The sequence below is a fragment of the Echinops telfairi genome, unplaced genomic scaffold, assembly GCF_000313985.2.
Source record: "Echinops telfairi isolate 266 unplaced genomic scaffold, ASM31398v2 ScPeMD7_5;HRSCAF=22, whole genome shotgun sequence".
NCBI classification, from domain to species: domain Eukaryota; kingdom Metazoa; phylum Chordata; class Mammalia; order Afrosoricida; family Tenrecidae; genus Echinops; species Echinops telfairi.
In genome coordinates, this window is record NW_022103901.1 from 30,123,376 (window position 1) to 30,139,687 (window position 16,312).

The 16,312-nt window shown below is 58.4% G+C and overlaps 2 protein-coding genes across 2 annotated transcripts in view; one reads left to right on the forward strand and one right to left on the reverse strand.

Moving 5' to 3' along the window:
• GNPTG (N-acetylglucosamine-1-phosphate transferase subunit gamma) overlaps positions 1-5,910 on the forward strand; it is a 7,905-nt gene extending 1,995 nt beyond the window's left edge. The window contains exons 4-10 of the mRNA XM_004706134.2: positions 3,855-3,909; positions 3,980-4,063; positions 4,175-4,268; positions 4,352-4,466; positions 4,688-4,770; positions 4,853-4,984; positions 5,057-5,910. Of these exons, the coding sequence (XP_004706191.1) occupies positions 3,855-3,909; positions 3,980-4,063; positions 4,175-4,268; positions 4,352-4,466; positions 4,688-4,770; positions 4,853-4,984; positions 5,057-5,239 (746 nt within the window). The 3' untranslated portion in view covers positions 5,240-5,910. The remainder of the gene's footprint in view (positions 1-3,854; positions 3,910-3,979; positions 4,064-4,174; positions 4,269-4,351; positions 4,467-4,687; positions 4,771-4,852; positions 4,985-5,056) is intronic.
• The window catches only part of UNKL (unk like zinc finger), a 34,293-nt gene continuing 23,312 nt past the window's right edge, over positions 5,332-16,312 (reverse strand). The window contains exons 4-12 of the mRNA XM_045285721.1: positions 14,949-15,033; positions 14,299-14,384; positions 13,956-14,018; positions 12,191-12,332; positions 9,355-9,447; positions 8,580-8,810; positions 7,987-8,192; positions 7,646-7,900; positions 5,332-7,384 (exon numbers count right to left, since the gene is read on the reverse strand). Of these exons, the coding sequence (XP_045141656.1) occupies positions 7,229-7,384; positions 7,646-7,900; positions 7,987-8,192; positions 8,580-8,810; positions 9,355-9,447; positions 12,191-12,332; positions 13,956-14,018; positions 14,299-14,384; positions 14,949-15,033 (1,317 nt within the window). The 3' untranslated portion in view covers positions 5,332-7,228. The remainder of the gene's footprint in view (positions 7,385-7,645; positions 7,901-7,986; positions 8,193-8,579; positions 8,811-9,354; positions 9,448-12,190; positions 12,333-13,955; positions 14,019-14,298; positions 14,385-14,948; positions 15,034-16,312) is intronic.

Genomic DNA, 16,312 nt, shown 5'->3' on the forward strand with positions numbered 1-16,312 from the left:
GGAAGGATGTGGGTACCTGGAAGGAACCAAGTATGGGGAAAGGAAGCACCCACAGGTCTTGAGCCAGGATTCTGTGTGTGCACATTTCGGGTGGAAGTTGCGCGAGTGTGTGTGTGTGTGTGTGTGTGTGTGTGTGTGTGTGTACTGGGTGGAAGGTACAGTAGGACATGAGCTCAGAGATAAAGGGTCCAGGTAATGCAGGGTCTTGTTTTAGGCCCTTTACACAGGCTTTGAGAAGTCCATGGTGGCACAATGGGTTAAGCTTTGGGGCTGCTAACAGAGAATTTGGTGGTTAAGAACCATCGGCCACTTCGAGGCAGAAAGGTGCGGCCATCTGTCTGTAAAACCCTGGGCAAGGGTTCTGCCCTGTCCTAGAGCATCACCAGACGATGGAGTCAACAACAGTGGGTTTAGACCGACTTTGAGCATCTTGTCCCCTCCCCACCCTCACACCAGACTCTAGGGGCACTGGTGCTCTTGGCTCATTGTGTATCTTTAGTCTTCATCTCCATAATCGTTCTCATCCCCGTTTCTAATATCCTGCTTGGCTCGTGAGGAGGGTCCAGGATGTTTGCAGGAATGCCTGGTATCTGGTTCCGTCTGCCTCTTGAGGCTGTGCTTGTGAGCAAGCAAGACTGCAGCCGTTTTGAGGTGAGTCAGCCACGTTTTAAGGGTGATCCGTTTGTAAGACAGCACTCTGATCTGTTCCTCAGGGCATGGCAAGGGTGTGGAAGGTGGATGGCTGCTTGCACCCTACTTGGCGTGGACTCGGTGCCTCCTGCTCACTTGGGCTTTGTACAGGAGGCTCGGGCAGGCGGAAGGTAGACTTCAAGATGATGAATGTAGCATTCCTCTGTATAGACTATGTTTTTGTACTGATTGTGCTTTTTGGCTTTGGGTGGCCTGCCAAATATCCTAAGAGTCTTGGCCTGTAGTACATGATGAACATTGTGAACGTCGCTTGGAAACTGGGATGACCCCTTGGGTCCCTGCCACGCCTTTGTTGCTGTCGATGCTCTCTTAGTTAGCCTCCTGAAACACAACTTGTTGGTGTTCTCTCTGCCCTGTGGAGCAGTTATTTATAGGGGTGGCTTGCTTACTGCAGGGCAAGGACCCAGTATTTAGGGTAAATCCATTGAGCATGTTTCCCTAAATGTGGAAATGGGCCTGGAAGTGCCAAGTTAAGCCATTTGGGGGAGACTGGGTCATGTGGGGAGGGACTGGGGTGCAGATCACATTGCCTCCAAGTTAGAATCAGGCAGGCCCCTCACTACCAAGTCCATGCTGTCTCCTGGCAGCTTCATGTGTCGCAGCGGATGGCTTCCTAGCTGTGAGTTTGATGGAAGCACCCTGCCAGGTGAGGGGCACCAAGGAGAACCTGGCATCCCCTCAAGACCTTTTTCTCATCAAGTCAGAAGGCACCTGGGGCTGGATGGTTCAACACAGGACACTTGATCAGTGGAGCGCCTGGCTACCGTGAAGGTGGGGCTCTCTGTTGTAACCAGAGTGCTGGACACCATGTTACTGTGGCTGCCAGGTCTCTCAGTGTGTCTGTCTGCGGCTTTGGCTGGAGGTCCTTGGTAGAACTGAGCCCAGCAGTGCAATCACACCCCAGGCCCTGCAGGGACTTCTCCCAGGCCCGGGGCTGGGCCCCCAACCCCTCACTCCTGACTCATGATGCGCTGGTGAGGCTGGGTGTACGTGGGGCTCCACAGCACACACTGCCTGCTGTGTTTGCTTTTGGTTGTTAAAACACACATACATGTCTACTTTTTAAAAAGACTGTATAACCAACACCATTTCAACAGTTCCCATTAACTAATACCCACCCACCGCCCGTGGAAACTCCTGGGGAGGTTTGGGGTGGTGGTGGTCTGTGTTTGTGTTCAGGATCCACTGACATGCGTGCTGACAGCCAGCATCTGATTTGGGCTTGCCGTGTTGTAGGTAGCAAGGGGTTTTTCCATGGTGGTTAGGTGCCGTCCTCGAGCCTAGTGACCCCACGTACAATAGAGCCAAGGATGGTACAATGTGCCGTCCTTACAGTCATTATGTCAATAGGGAACCACCCTACACTCATGGGTGCAAATCCCCACAATATGGTGTGTAATTAATGCTTTGAATGCGCTGTAAGATTTAGTGTGCTAGTCAGAAGAGGCTTCTACCTAAAACTTCCTGGAAGAATTCCCTGTCTTCATATCCCACCTTTCCATGACCTTTTTTGAAATCCCCTCGTATTTTGCCGAGTTTGGAAGGTGTACTCTCGAGGTACAGTGTCCTGCCATTTTTCCGCATTGTCTATGCCTGGTTTGGGTATTGGGAGTACTGCTGTCCTCTTAGAATGAGCTGGGGGCCTGCGCTCCACTTCATGTTTGGAAAGGCATAGGCAGAGTCGGTGATTACCGTGGGGGGCTGGGGGGTCAGTGGCTCACGGTGTTCTAAGGCCCTTTATACGTCGACAGGGTCACTTTGAGACCTCCACTGCCCCATCTTAGATAATGGTCTCTCTCTCATGTTTGTGGTTGTCAGCCTGACTGTTGACAAAGAAAACCCAGCCGCTGGTTCCCTCTCCCCCTGCCTGCTTTCCCTGAGGCATACTGGGCTGCTGGTCCACGGACCCCTCCCCTAATTCGGCTCACACGGCTGCCCCTTCCCTCTGAGCACTGCTTCCGCTTGCGTTCGTGGCACAGGTGGCTCATTTGGTCACTTTGTTGTCATCTGGATGACTGACTATTCGGAGAGCACGTGGTTTCACCCAGCAGCTCACACTTGTTTTGAATCGTGCTGTTGACTGCAGTCTCACAGGGTCACAACACCTGTTCCAGCTTTTTCTGTCTGTCTCTCCTCCTCCCCCCCTCATGGCCGGCGTCCCGGGCCATCCCTGGCAGGCACTGCTCCAATGATCTTGATCTTTACAACAGCCAGGGCTGGCCCCCTCCTCCAGGTTCCTGTTCACCGTCTCCACCTGGCTGCTCTTTGGCTGAAAAGTTGGGCCCCAGGGTGGGGTGGGGATGGATTTACATTTCCTAGAAGTGCTTGGACCCCTGGCAGCGAAGCACGGGTGTGCTGGCGTGCTCTTTGAGCTCTCCCTCCATGTGGATTTTCTGTTTATCCGGTTGGCGGTTGGCCTCTATTCCTGTAGTGGGCAAAGGCCCCTGGGTGCTGCCAGCAGATGGCAGTCAGCTGCTCACCCAGCAGAAAGGCCTGGCAGGCTTCTTCCTGGATCTGGCAGGCCAGGGACCCTGTGGCCCAGCCTGAGGTCAGGATCCGCTGGACTGGGTTGATCTGGTGGTAGATAAAGGACATTGTATGCCGCCATCTCTTGGTGCATCAAGCCTGGCAGTGGGTGGTGTGTGTTGTACTGGCTTGCCACTTAGGATCCGCTGGACTGGGTTGATTTGGTGGTAGATAAAGGACATTGTATGCCGCCATCTCTTAGTGTATCAAGCTTGGCAGTGGGTGGTGTGTGCTGTACTGGCCTGCCACTGCTGTGGCAGGGCCTAGCACCAGCATTGTAACCTGGGCCTGCAGCCAGTGTGTCCACCAAGCCCAGGCAATCCAAGCAGACAGGCTGCTGACCGGGAGCCGGGACAGTGATGGGGTCCCATGGCTTCTGAGAGCCAGGGCTGGGTTACCCTGCCCGGGCCTGGAAGGAGCTTCATGGGCTGAGTAGAGCACGAGCAGCACCCAGTAGGCACTTTGTGTTGGGGGAGGGGCCAGCAGATTTCACATTCTATGGCAAAGGTGAAGTTCTTTGCAAGAGAGTGGGCGGGCACAGCACCACCCTTGCCTCTGTGGGCTCTGCATGCAGTGCCAGTGGCCTGGCCTCGTGGTAGACTGCCCTCTCCCCGCAGGACCCAACCACCTGCTCAGACTCTCCGGCAAGTGCTTCAGCCTCGTAGAGTCCACGTGAGTGCAGGGTGGGCAGCCCCCAGGCCCCTGGGACCCCCTACCTCCTGACCAAGCTCTGCACTCTTAGGTACAAGTATGAGTTCTGCCCCTTCCACAATGTTACTCAGCACGAGCAGACCTTCCGCTGGAACGCCTACAGCGGGATCCTGGGGTGAGCGGTGGGCTGGGCTGGAGGCAGGGGGGGTGGGGGTGCTACCCTCATTCCCCACTCCCACGTGGTAAGCCCCTGTGGATGGCCTGGGTCACCTGCTCCCCTCTCCAGCATCTGGCATGAGTGGGAAATTGCCAACTACACCTTCGTGGGTATGTGGATGCGGGATGGTGACTCCTGCGGCCCCAAGAGCCGGCAGACCAAGGTGAGGTCCCTGGGGTGGAGGGGGGCGGGGCCAAGACCCCAGGCATCCAGACTGGCCGCCCAACCCCATGCCTTTGCCCCCAGGTGGAGCTCACATGCGGGAAAAACCACCGGCTGGCCCAGGTGTCAGAGCCCAGTACCTGTGTGTACTCACTGACATTTGAGACGCCGCTGGTCTGCCACCCCCACGCCATGCTAGGTGGGACTCAGGAGAGTGTTGGGGGCCCCTGGGAATGGGGGGATGTCTCTACCACCCCCACACCAAGCTAGGTGGGACTCAGGAGAGCATTGGGGGGCCCTGGGGAGGGAGGGATGTCTACCACCCTCTACACCATGCTAGGTGGGACTCAGGAGAGTGTGTGTGTGTGTGGGGGGGATGTTCAGCCGGCCCCGCCCCCCACTGAGTGCTTCTGGCCACAGTGTACCCAGTGCTGCCTGAGGGCCTGCAGCAGAGGTGGGACCAGGTGGAGCAGGAGCTGGCTGATGAGCTTATCACCCCCCAGGTAAAGACCCCCACAGTCCCCCTCCCTGGCCACCCCCCTCCCCCTCTCTGGACACAACTCAGCCAGGGCCCCTCCCCTCCAGGGCCATGCAAAGCAGCTGCGGAGGCTCTTTGAGGAGGCTGGCTACTTGAGGGCACCACAGAACCGTGACCCCACTCTGCAGGAAGGGGTCTCACAGGGCCTGGTGTTTGATAATCTGGAGAGCTGCAGTCAGGTACGGGCAGGGGATGGGGAGGGGACGTGGTGGTGGCCATTCACGGGTGCTGAGCCCCTGCTGCCCCTTCAGGCGCACAAGGAACTGGCTCAAGAGGTGAAGCGGCTTCGAGAGCTGCTGGCCCGACCTGACAGCACCCAGACTACAGAGACTACACGGGGCCTGCCCACTCATCCCCCTCCCACTGGGACCACTACGTACAGTCTCCCAACACAGCTGCGTGGTGACCCAGGACGACGCAGTGACAAACTGTGACCCAGCCCAGGGACTACAGCATTTGAGGGTCCACACACTACAGCCAGCTCCCGAGAGCCAACCCCTGGCTGCCCCAGGAACTCAGACTGAACAAAGGTTCCAGGTTTTAATGACCCCGATAAAAGTAACTCCAGGGTGCATGTAAACTGTCACATAAATGCTAGAGTGTAAAACATTTACACAAGGGTTCACAATGGTCAACTGCATCGTAAATGCTACCTCCACGGTGAAGAATCCCTTCAAATAGCATTCCCATCTAAATACTTGAATGCAGACCAGAGCCCTGGGGGCCTCCAGCACCAGGCAGGCACTTTGTGGCTCCTAGACCTACAGCCCTGCTGCAGCCTGGGGACACAGGAGGACTGCCCAAGCAGTAGGGACTTGAGTGTCCCTCGAGGACTGTGACTAATGGTGCCCTGGAGACTGCCTAGGCCATCTTGGTCACCAGAGTGGGAACTCGAGGCCCCACCATTGGAATGTCAGCCCAGCTGCAGACAGAACTGCCTGGAGTAGCTTATACACAGACTTGAAACTCACTGGTTCCTCACGATCCCCGAACTGGACCTCTAGCTACAGATGCTCCTTGCCGGCCTGGCCTCCCAGAGATGCCGCTGGCCATAGCCGGGCCAGAAGCATCAATGCGAGTACAAATAAAGGACTTCAAACAGTGATCACAGTAGCACAAGTAGACGTCATCTCTACAGGCGAGCGAGTGAGCTGTCACCGTCACTAGACCCAGGTGGGCCCACTGGAACCCAATGAGGCAGCAACCGCAGACGGGTGTGCGGCCTGGTGGACATTAGAAAAAGTTTGTAAATTCCTTACTATATTAAATACATTCTAATCTGGTCACTGATAAAAATTCTTACCTAGTCATTTTGCACATTTAAAAAACGCTATGAAAAGTCTTTGGCAAAGCCGGAGCAGGCAGAGACGCAGTGCAGGGGCAGCGGGGGCTGGGGCCCAGGCAGCTGTTGAGATATTCTGAGGACAGCTAAGCCAGGTCCTGTAGGGCCCCGGTGTCTGTCTGTCTTACACTCCATCCAGAAGAGGTTTCTGGCTGGCGGTCCCAGTCCCCCAGGCCAAGGCAGCCCCCTCCCTGCAGACACCTGGCCCATCACACCTTGTGCTCTGCAGTCACAGATCAGGGGGCAGGGGCACCCGGAGCTGGGCCAAGCGGCTCTGCTGCAAAGCACCATTGCCCATGACGGGTCTGAGGAACCGCAGGGCAGACACAGCCGCTTCTAGAAACCACGCTCCAAGCCACCGCCTGCCACATGCATTGTTGCCACTCGCTCCAGCCACTGCCCTCTCATGACAGGCAGTAATGCTAGCAACTGTCAGCCACCTCTCTTGCACCTCTTCTTGGGAGAAGTGGCCACAGGTCATGTAGCGGCATGGGAGAGCTGTCCCCACACCACAGTGCTGGACAAAACGTTGCCAGCAGGCGTGCATGGGGGGCAGTGCTCAGAAAGCAGGTCCTTCATGAAGCCACGCACACAGCTAACAGGACATGCGTCTTCTCAGGCTCGCTCCGCTTATAAATACCATCTGTTCGCACTTATTTGAAAACCCTAGCATTCTCCACTAGATAGATAGTCCTTAGATAAGTACAAATTTCAGAATGTGAAATCTAAGATGTTTACCAGACTATGAGTTAACAGGAAACTGATAGGAAATATTTTAGAGTTCACAGTACACATAGAAAGCTTCATATTATCGCATATTAAAAAAACAAAACTATAAACCTAGAAAGCAGCATAGAGCAATTTTTAACAACTAACTAAACCCCTTGGTTTTACAAAGTGCTTTCCGGAGACTCAGCTCCGAGTGCTCTAGCCAACAGCAGGGTCAGACCACCACGCCCCCCTGCACTGAGCCCATCTGCACAGGGTTGTGGGCGCGCCAGGAAAGCGCCCACGGAAATAAGTGCGCAGGCGAGCTCCGGGTTGGTCCAGCTCCCCGAGGCAGGCTGAGGCGCGGGCCTGATCACCACTGGGCAGGCTGGGCCTTGCAGTAGGAGCAAGCGGGCATACTGGCGGCGCAGGGCTCACAGAGGGCACGGTGGGGGCAGGGCAAGGGGGCGGTGCTGCGGGCCCGCTCCTGGCACGCCAGGCACTGCTTCGCGTGCAACTGGACAATGACCTGCGGGGATGAGGGACTGTTGGCAGGGGCACCGCTGCCTGTCACCCACCATTCCCAGGGCCAGAGGGAGGTCTCCTTCAAGGGAAAGGGGAGGTGTGGGGACGTGGGCTATAAAGGCGGGCCAGGCCGTAGCCCACCAGCACATGAAAGGATGAGAATGGAGGCCCGACCCACATGACCTACAAAACCCATGGTTGGCCAGCCAGCCCCCTGCCGCCCGTGATGTCCCGCCCCGCCCCCAGGCCCCAGCCGCGGACTCACCCCGTCCACCGCCTCCAGGCCCAGGCGCAGGCGGCTCTGCAGCGAGTGCAGCGTGGGCAGTGGCGTGGCCTCCAGGTCGCCGCCGCCCCGCAGCCCTGGTAGCGCCGCAAGGCCCAGGCCCCCGAGCTCCTCCCGCAGCTGCCGGCAGCGCACCTCCACCTCCTCCTTGCGCCGCAGCGCTGCCTGCCGGTCACTGTCAGCCGCCCGCGCGCGCTCCTTGGCTGCCTGGGCTTCGCGCTGCCACGCGTCGCAGGCCTGCGAGCAGGAAGACGGGGCTGGGGGCCGCACGAAGGGGGCGGCGGGGCGGCGCCCCCCCCACAGGCCCGCCGCAGCGCCCTCACCTGCTTCACCTGCTGCCAGGACTCCTCCCACTGCCGGATCCTGCGCTTGGCCTCGTCCAATTGCCGCCGCACGCGGGCCAGTTCGGCGCCACTGGGGCTCCCGCCAGTGGAGGGGGCAGTGGGTCCGCTGCCCAGGATGGGGGATGGGCTGGGGGAGAAGCTGCCCGACACGAAGTCCCAGATGTTCCCAGGGACGCCGTTTAAGCCTGCGAGGGCGATGGGGGGGAGGGGATGGCTGGGGACCCTGGGGCTCTGCACCCTGGTCCTGACGGAAGCCAGGGTGGGGGCGCTGAGACCAGCCCTGTTCTCAGACCAACGGTTGCTGAGCTTGTAGAAGGAAAGGGGTGACGTCCGTTTCTGGGGGCCTGCTCAAATTGGTACTTTTTGTGAGCCTGTTCTGGGACCCCCTGTGCCCTCCCCAGGACACAGGTGGTACCTGCCAACACGGAGATGTGTAAAATCAACAGCTTTGAACAAGGGAGGCGGCACAGTAACTTAACCAGGAGCCCGGGCCTTCAGGTAGTCCCACTGCATGTGCCGTGGGGAGGCCGGTGGGTTCACAGCCCACCCCACCCTACCCCGGCCCCGCTCACCTAAGGAGCTGTAGGAGGAGGCCGAGGAGCCCAGGCCCCCAGGCTCTGACTTGGGAGGCGGTGGGGGCTGCTGAGGGGGTGTCATAGCCGAGGAGACCAGTGGCCCCGACAGGGACTGGGAGAGAGAACTGAGTGGGGAGGTGGACAGGGATGAGGATGACAGCAGCGACGAGGAACGTGTCAGAGGACCCGGAATGGCCACCGGGGCAGAGCCACCCAGCAGCCGCTGACCTACAGGCAGAGGGAGAAGGGATGTCAGGGAGGGGCAGAGTCCTGGTGCACTGGCTCCAGAGGGATCTCGGCCAGCCAGAGCACCTTCAGGGCGGCCAGGAACTGGATGAAGTGCTTTTAATGTCAAGGGGAAACCTTGGAGGCTTCAGCCTGCTCACTAACATGTGATGCTGGTGGACTGGTCTTTGGGCACCGTCGGCAACTTGAAGCCGCCACCAGCCACTTGGAGGAGGAGGAGGAAAATGTTTGGTTCCATGGGAGTTTACACTCAGATACCGATGCGGGAAGCCAGCCTGCCCTTTGGGGCACAAGAACTGCCTCCGTCATCTTTGTAGGAGTTGGCTATGAGATCAGACTTGAAAGGGAGTTTCACTTGGGGGAGGGGAGGAGGGGTAAATGAGGGCCGAGGAGGCCAATACAAAAGGGGCAAGGGACCAGAGACAGAGACCTCCACACCTCTCCCCCACCTGAGAGCCAGCATCCTCCCCCCCAAACTCCTGTGAGAATACAGGCGACAGGAAAGGCCTCAGGCCCAGGGCCTTACCTGCTGGTGTGGGCTCGCCGTTCTCCTGCTCTTCCAGACCTTTCTCTAGAGATGCGATATTTATGTCACTAAAATGCAGATCTAAAGCAGAACCTGTCAAACAGAGCCACTTTACCGTCAGGGATATCACCCTGGGGTCCGACCTTGGACCCCCGAAAACCCCTCATCTTGTTTCAGCCATTCAGAGCCCCGGCCGCCACCACCCCCAGCAGGACGATCGGGCAGCTAATCATACACCCCAGACACATCCTATAGGCTGCGCCTTAGTGCCCAGGGTGGCATCCTCCCTTCCAGAGGCCTCTCCCAGCCCCACCCATTAAGAACCACCCCCACAGTGCCGGCCTGTGCAGGCACTCATCCCAGATGAGCACTGACCTCCTCCCGTACAGCGCCTCCCAACCGCCACCCCCAGCAATCCGGCCCCCTGGACTGAACCCTTAGCCGGAGTTGTTCTGCAGAGCCCAGAAACTAAACAAAGAGCCAGGTTGAATGTGAAGTCATCTGACACCCTGAGCCATCTGACAGCAGGCACCCACCTGCTTGTGACTCAGCACCTGGGCTATTCCCCCCTTGCTCCCCCAACCCTTACACACCTGCCATCACCGTCTGGGGCCCCAGGGGGCACAGCCACACGCACAGGGCGCACACACACTCCAGCTCTGACTCGGCCAGACACAGCACCCTTCAGCAGCCCCAGGGATCCTCAGGCACACAGGTGTGTGGAGGCGGGGCCTGGGTCCAGAGTGGAACCTTCCTTTAGCAGTGACCCCACCCACCCCTATGCCAGTCCCCCTTCAGAGGATCGTTCTGGGGCAGCAGGAGCTTAGGAACTAGGTGGACGGTTATATAACCAGCAGGTCCATGCACAGTTCAGCTGACCTGGATGCCTGCTGGCCGTGAGGAAAAAGCCCCAAACTGCTGAGTAATGACCCTGGCCTGCCCTGCCAACCTCTGGGCTCTAGGGACACACAGACAGACCTGCCTGGGGCAAAGGCCAGACCCAGAACAGTCACGCTTCCCCAGACCCCAAGTCCTTCCTCTATTGGAGGAGAAGCCCACCCCAATTGGCTGGGGACATCCGTGATGCCCCGCCCCTCTCAAGGGGTCTCTACCATTAAAGGGATCTGGGGGACAGCCATCAGTGTCAGCCCTGAGTAGTTGCTGGTCGCTGGAGAAAGCTACCCTCACCCGAGCTCTGGAAACCGGCCTGATGGTCAGGGGGACTGGAGGCAGGGGCTAGACACTAGAGAACTTGGTAAGCAGGTGGCCGCAGGGATGCGAGGACAGGTTTGGGTTTGGAGGCAGGAGATGCAGGCAGGTTTGAGTTTGGATGCAGGATGGGCAGGTTTAGGCGCGGGCACGTACAGGTGCAGACGGAAAGGGGCGGCTACACTGGCACCAGGCGGCCTCTAAACGCCCTGAGCTGCCGGCGGCCCTGAGACCACAGCACCTGGGCGCGCTCCTGACCCACTTGCCCCGCCGGGGCCCCAAGAGCCAAGCGTCGCATGTGATGCTGACTCACCGTCCCCTGGCCGCCGCCGCGCCGCCGCCGCCGATTCAAACCCGCCCGGCCCCTCCCCGCCCTGCCACGCATGCGCCGACTGGCCCGGTCCCGCCCTGCGTGACGCATTACGTCTCGTAACCGCCCGGTCTGACCCAGACGCAGCCCGTCCCGGACCTCGATCACGTCAGGCGCTGGTGCCCGACGGCATCGATGACGCCAAATGTCGGTTCTTGACGTCCCAGCGATCCCGGACCTGCCACCTCCCTTGACCCAGACTCCATCCTGGCCCTGCTTCCCGCGTCTGAACCTCCCAAGCTGTCTGCTCCTACCCGGCGCAGGCTCCGCCCTCCCACCAACCTGGGTTTCACTAGGCTCCGCCTCCACTCAACTCTAACCCCGCGGACTCCGCCCTCCTTCACCCCGCCCCTGAGAAACCACGCCCATCTCAAACCCCGCCTCTAACGCAGGCTCCGCCCTCCCACCGCTCCAGCATCTTCAGGCCCCATCCCTGTTCAGCTCCAGCCCCAACAGACTCCACCTCCTACGCCTCCAATGTCATCAGGCCCCGCCCTTGCACCCCCATACTCCCGCTCAGCTCCAACCCCAGCACAGACTCTGACGCCCTTTCACCCTGCCCATCACAAACTGCACCGCCTCTTATCTCCGCCCAGGCCCCCCGCAGCTGAGGGGAACTTCACCCCCATCACTGTCAGGCCCCCTCCCCTTTGGGCTCTCTCGCATCTGGAGGCTTGCGTTTAACAAGGAGCGTTTAACTCACAGTGGTGCTTGGCACTGCTGCCTGGTCACCACTGGCGGCTACCCCTCCAGCCCTGGGGCCCCAAAGGACAAGTCTACCAAGATCTCATCTGGGATATAACTGACCACAGAGCCAGTGTGGTCACCCCCTCCCCTGCCTCTGCCCAGCTGTGATTAACCACCAGCCTCTATCGGGTCAGCAAACACTGTCTCTGCCTGTCTGCTGGGAAGAGCTACCCCAAGTCAAAGATGTTGGAAAGATGGTGACCCAGTGCAGGACACACCCAGCTCCTTCTGGCCTGCTCCCCCAGTCCCCGTGTGGCCACCATCTTCCCACCCAGATGGAGGTTCCCCCAAACTCTAGGACACCCTACTGCTGTGGCCCCACTGCCCCTCGGGCAACCTCTGGCTTCACAAGGACATTTTCATGTGTCCCCCACCAAAGACACAACCTCTGCAGTTGTGACTTTGTGGGACACACCAAGAGGGAGCTGCTGGGAAGGCACAGTGACCAAGTGTGTCCCAGGAGCTGCTGCGCATACACACATGAAGAGGGAGTAGCAGGGCTGGACTCACCCAGGACAGACTCCACGGTGGTGCTCGTGGGGTCCAGCAGGAGGGTGCGGGCGTCCAGGGCAGACATCACCGTCGGCGAGGGTGTCCCGGAGCCAGTACTGGTGGACAGCGGGCGGACCACAGCCAGCACCGTGAGCTGGTTCTGTCCCAACAGATGAGGAGGACAGGTGAGACCAGCTTTGTCCTGGGGGGGCTTCCTGCCTCTCATGAATGATGGCCTGGCCAGGCAGCACTCTAGGACTCAGGGGTGGCCGGGGATGTACCCTAGCTCAGACACAGGATAACTTTCCAAAAGTGAGTGTAAAAAAGTAATAATGAAAAAACTTTAAGTGAATGTAGACATAGTGGCTAAAAAGAGATGGGGGAGACCCCCGGAGACCCTGGCCCTCAGTCTCCTCGCAGGGATAGAGCGGTACTCACCCTTGTGTTAGGCTAACTGACCATCTAAAGTCAAGAAGGCAACATTTCCACCAGGACAGGGTTTGGAAGGAGCCAGCACAGAGGGAATGGCCTGGGGATGGACACTGCCCCCAAAGCCAGGGAGGAGTTGAAACGAAATGTGTATGAACTGTCAGCCTCTAAAAACACTCAGTAAACCACCCCCGTATTCACGATATACCCTCTTTCCGGAAAAGGGGGGTGCAGGCAATGGCCAGGAAGGCGGGAGCACTGCAGGTGTCCATCAAGAGGAGGGACTGATGTGATGCCACCGACTCAGACAATAAGACACTAAAAACCAACACAAAGTCATTGGCTTCGGGGCCGTTCTGACCTGTGCATGCCCGTAGGATGGGGGAAATGCCCGCTGGGCCCTGTGGATTCTGAGACTCGTTCTGACTGAAGCAGACAGCTGCATCTTTCTCCCCCAGAGGGACTGGGGGCTCTAACTGTTGCCCTTTTATTGGGCAGCTAGACATTTCAGCCACAGTGTCACTGGGACTTCCTGCCCCCATGGCTGCTCTATGCCCCATCCCCTCAGCTTAGGTGCCAGGAGACCAGAACCTGCAGTCTCCCTGGACCAACTCAGGAACGCTGGAATCATCTAGAACATTCTGGTTCTTATCTGATGATATAGAAATACACCAGCTTTGGCATTTACAGGAAATCAATTGTTTTTTAAAACCAAAAACCCAACGCTGAGCAAACAAGTAGAACATTGAGTTACGTGGCCCAAGTCCACAGTGGTGGGTGAAGGTGGGGGTACTGCACAGCATGAGGTGGCTGCACCCCATTGGAGGTGCTGTGACAAAACTTCAACAAAACCTACAGCCAGGCACCCTCATCATTACCCCCCACCCCCCACCCAGCCTCTTTCTCACCCCGGCCACACCGCCTGACTCTTCACTCCAAAAGTCTGCCTGGGCTCTCTCATGCCCACACCTAGCCACTCCCCCGAGGCCACGACCTTCAGGTGGGGTGTGGAGACAGCCTGGCCGGCTCACTAGGACAGGCTCTGCCTGATCTTTGAGAAGTTGGTCCCAAGCCTGGGTTTTACCCCGTCTTGAGTTCCCCACACATATTAAACCATCAGACCTAGAGGCCCCAGGACTGTGGCATGGGGCATTGTGAGAATCAGAAAAACAAGCTCTGTCCCAAAGGCCCTGAACCAGAGCACTTTGGGACAGGGGTGGTGGGCATGCGTGAAAGACCGCAGCCGAGTAACCGTGGGAAAGAACCGTCACAGGGTGACCACGTGAGATGGCGTCAGCAGCAGAGGGAGCTCGGAGTCATGGCCGGGGAAGGAGAGCAACCATAGCCGCTTCACCTGCTTGAGGCTGCGTTCACCGCCTTTCTGGCCACCTTCCGCGGGCGAGTCTCTCCGCTTTGCCTGCACAGGGGACAGGACAGCGAGAGGGCCATTGGAAAAATGCCGAGCAGCCCCTTGCAGCCCCAGAGCCCCTGTCAGTACTCCCCGCCGGTCTGGGAGGACTTGGAAATCTCCTGGACACGATCACACCTCTCACTCACAGCCAGACAGGGATCTGAGTCCCCGCAGGCCTCGGCTCAAATGTCACTGACCACACTGGGCAGGCTGCCTCCCCCTCCACCCTTGGTGTCAGCACACACAACTGGCCACCCGAGTCCCCCTTTGCAGGCTGTCAACTTACGTTTCCTAGGGGGCCGCTGTTCGGTGTGGGGCTGTGGGTGAAGTTGGGGTCCCTGCAACCCCAGTCACTTGTGATTCCTATGCTCTCTGCCAAGAAGGGAGGTCAGGCCGTGAGTGAAGGGATCCCCCATCAAACCAGCCAGCCAGGCCCGTGCTGGTGCGATGACTTTTCTGAGCAGGGGGGGAGATGCCAGTGGGGAATGTCCTGGGATTTGCTGCTTATACTTAAAGAAGGAGCCCTGGTGCCACACTAGGCTACACCCTGGGCTGCAACTGCAAGGTCGGTAGTTCGAAACCACCAGGCACTCCATGGGAGAAAGATGAGGCTTTCTACTCCCATAAAGATTTACCATCTCAGAAACCCACAGAGGCAGTTCTACCCTGCCAGGTTCAGGCAGGGAGGTGGCTGTGCCAGGCGGAAGGCCCCCTGGCTGTCCTTCAGAGCCCAGTCACCCATCCCGGGCCTCCCAGGGCAGAGGGCAACTGTGGGCTGTGTGGCCAGACCTGGGTCAGCCCTAATGCAGGATGCTCGCCCTCGTGTCCCAGTGGCTTTAAGCAGATATATTGGGGTGCTCCCAAGCCCCCTGCCCATAATGAGTAGAAGCTGGGTCTGTTCCGAATACGGGGACTCGGGCAGCACCAAGCACTTACTTTCCACGTGGGCGAAGGCGCAGAAAGGGCCCCGTGGACAGTAGCCGGTTTGTCGCATATCGTTGCATTTGGATGACTTGTAGATCTGGAAACATGGAAAAGAGGGCAGTGCTGGGACAGGGCAAGGTGGGGGGGGGGGTACGCACGCAGCCCAGCCCCTTAGCCCTGCTCCGGGTCCTGAGAGCATCTCCTGCAGGGGCACTGTCGCCCAGCTCCCCATCCTCTGTCCTGGAAGTCTCCCCTCTACCCGGGGACAGGGAGGAATATGGGGGGGGCATGCACACAGACCATCTGCTGTAGAGGCAGACCACAGGCCAGGGGTCCCGGGACCTCCACCTGACTGGTACTGACAGCCCAGCTCAGCCCTGCTTGGGACACAGTGCTGCCCACATCCTGCTAAGTGACCGCTGGTGTCTGTCACTCCTGGTGGGCAGCTGCTCTTTAACCCTGAGGGCTGGCCCCCAGGGACCATGGGCCTTGGACAGAAGACACCAACCCAAGGACGTGACTCCCCACCCCTCAGAGAGCCTGCCCCCTGAAGGAACTCAGCCCTCTTGACCCAGATTTCAAAGGACAACCTCCCTGCTCCATCCACCTCATCTCCCGAGTGAAGCCCTGCCCAGCGGCCACTACAACCTGCTGCCCCTGCCCTGCCCACCACCTAGCTACTATGAGGGTGTGCTGAAATTTTCACTCCAACCTATGAAGACCTTTATAGAAAGAACATTTTGAATTGAGAACAGAAAATATCAGGTCTGCTAAGTGTCCTTGTATACAGCATTTCTGAACAGAACCTGGTTCGAAGCAGGAAATGCACAAGCAGCCATCTAAGACCACCTCTGACTTCTTCCCGTCCAGAGCAAGGACGTGTGAAGATCAGAGACTCAAGAAAACAATCAGGCCAAGGACTTGTGGGCACCCGGACCCCGGCCTCCACCACCTTAAATCTGAAGAAGCAGATGGTGCCTGGCTATCATTCTGACCAGTCACAAGAGAAGGTCCTGGGGAGTGGGAGGAGAAGGCGCCAAATTCAAAATCATGATGAAAAAAAGCAGTTACTGGCCTGCTGGAGATGGGCAGAACCCTTGAAATGGTGGCCCTTTGAGACCCTTCAAGTCTGGATGTGAACCAACCTGGGATCACCTTCCAGCCAAACAGGAGGCAGGCAAAGTGAACGTAGCACCTGCGCGGAGCTTGCTCCTGGAAGGAAGCCGCCACAGAGACCAAAGGGCAGCCTGTGCCCTCAACACAGCTCAGAAGGCAGGGAGGGGGCCAGGGACGTGGGAGGCACGTGGGGAAACACTGTTGCAAACCATTTCCCAGTGCAGACAAGGTGTTAAAGATGATGTCACCCGTCGGACAGG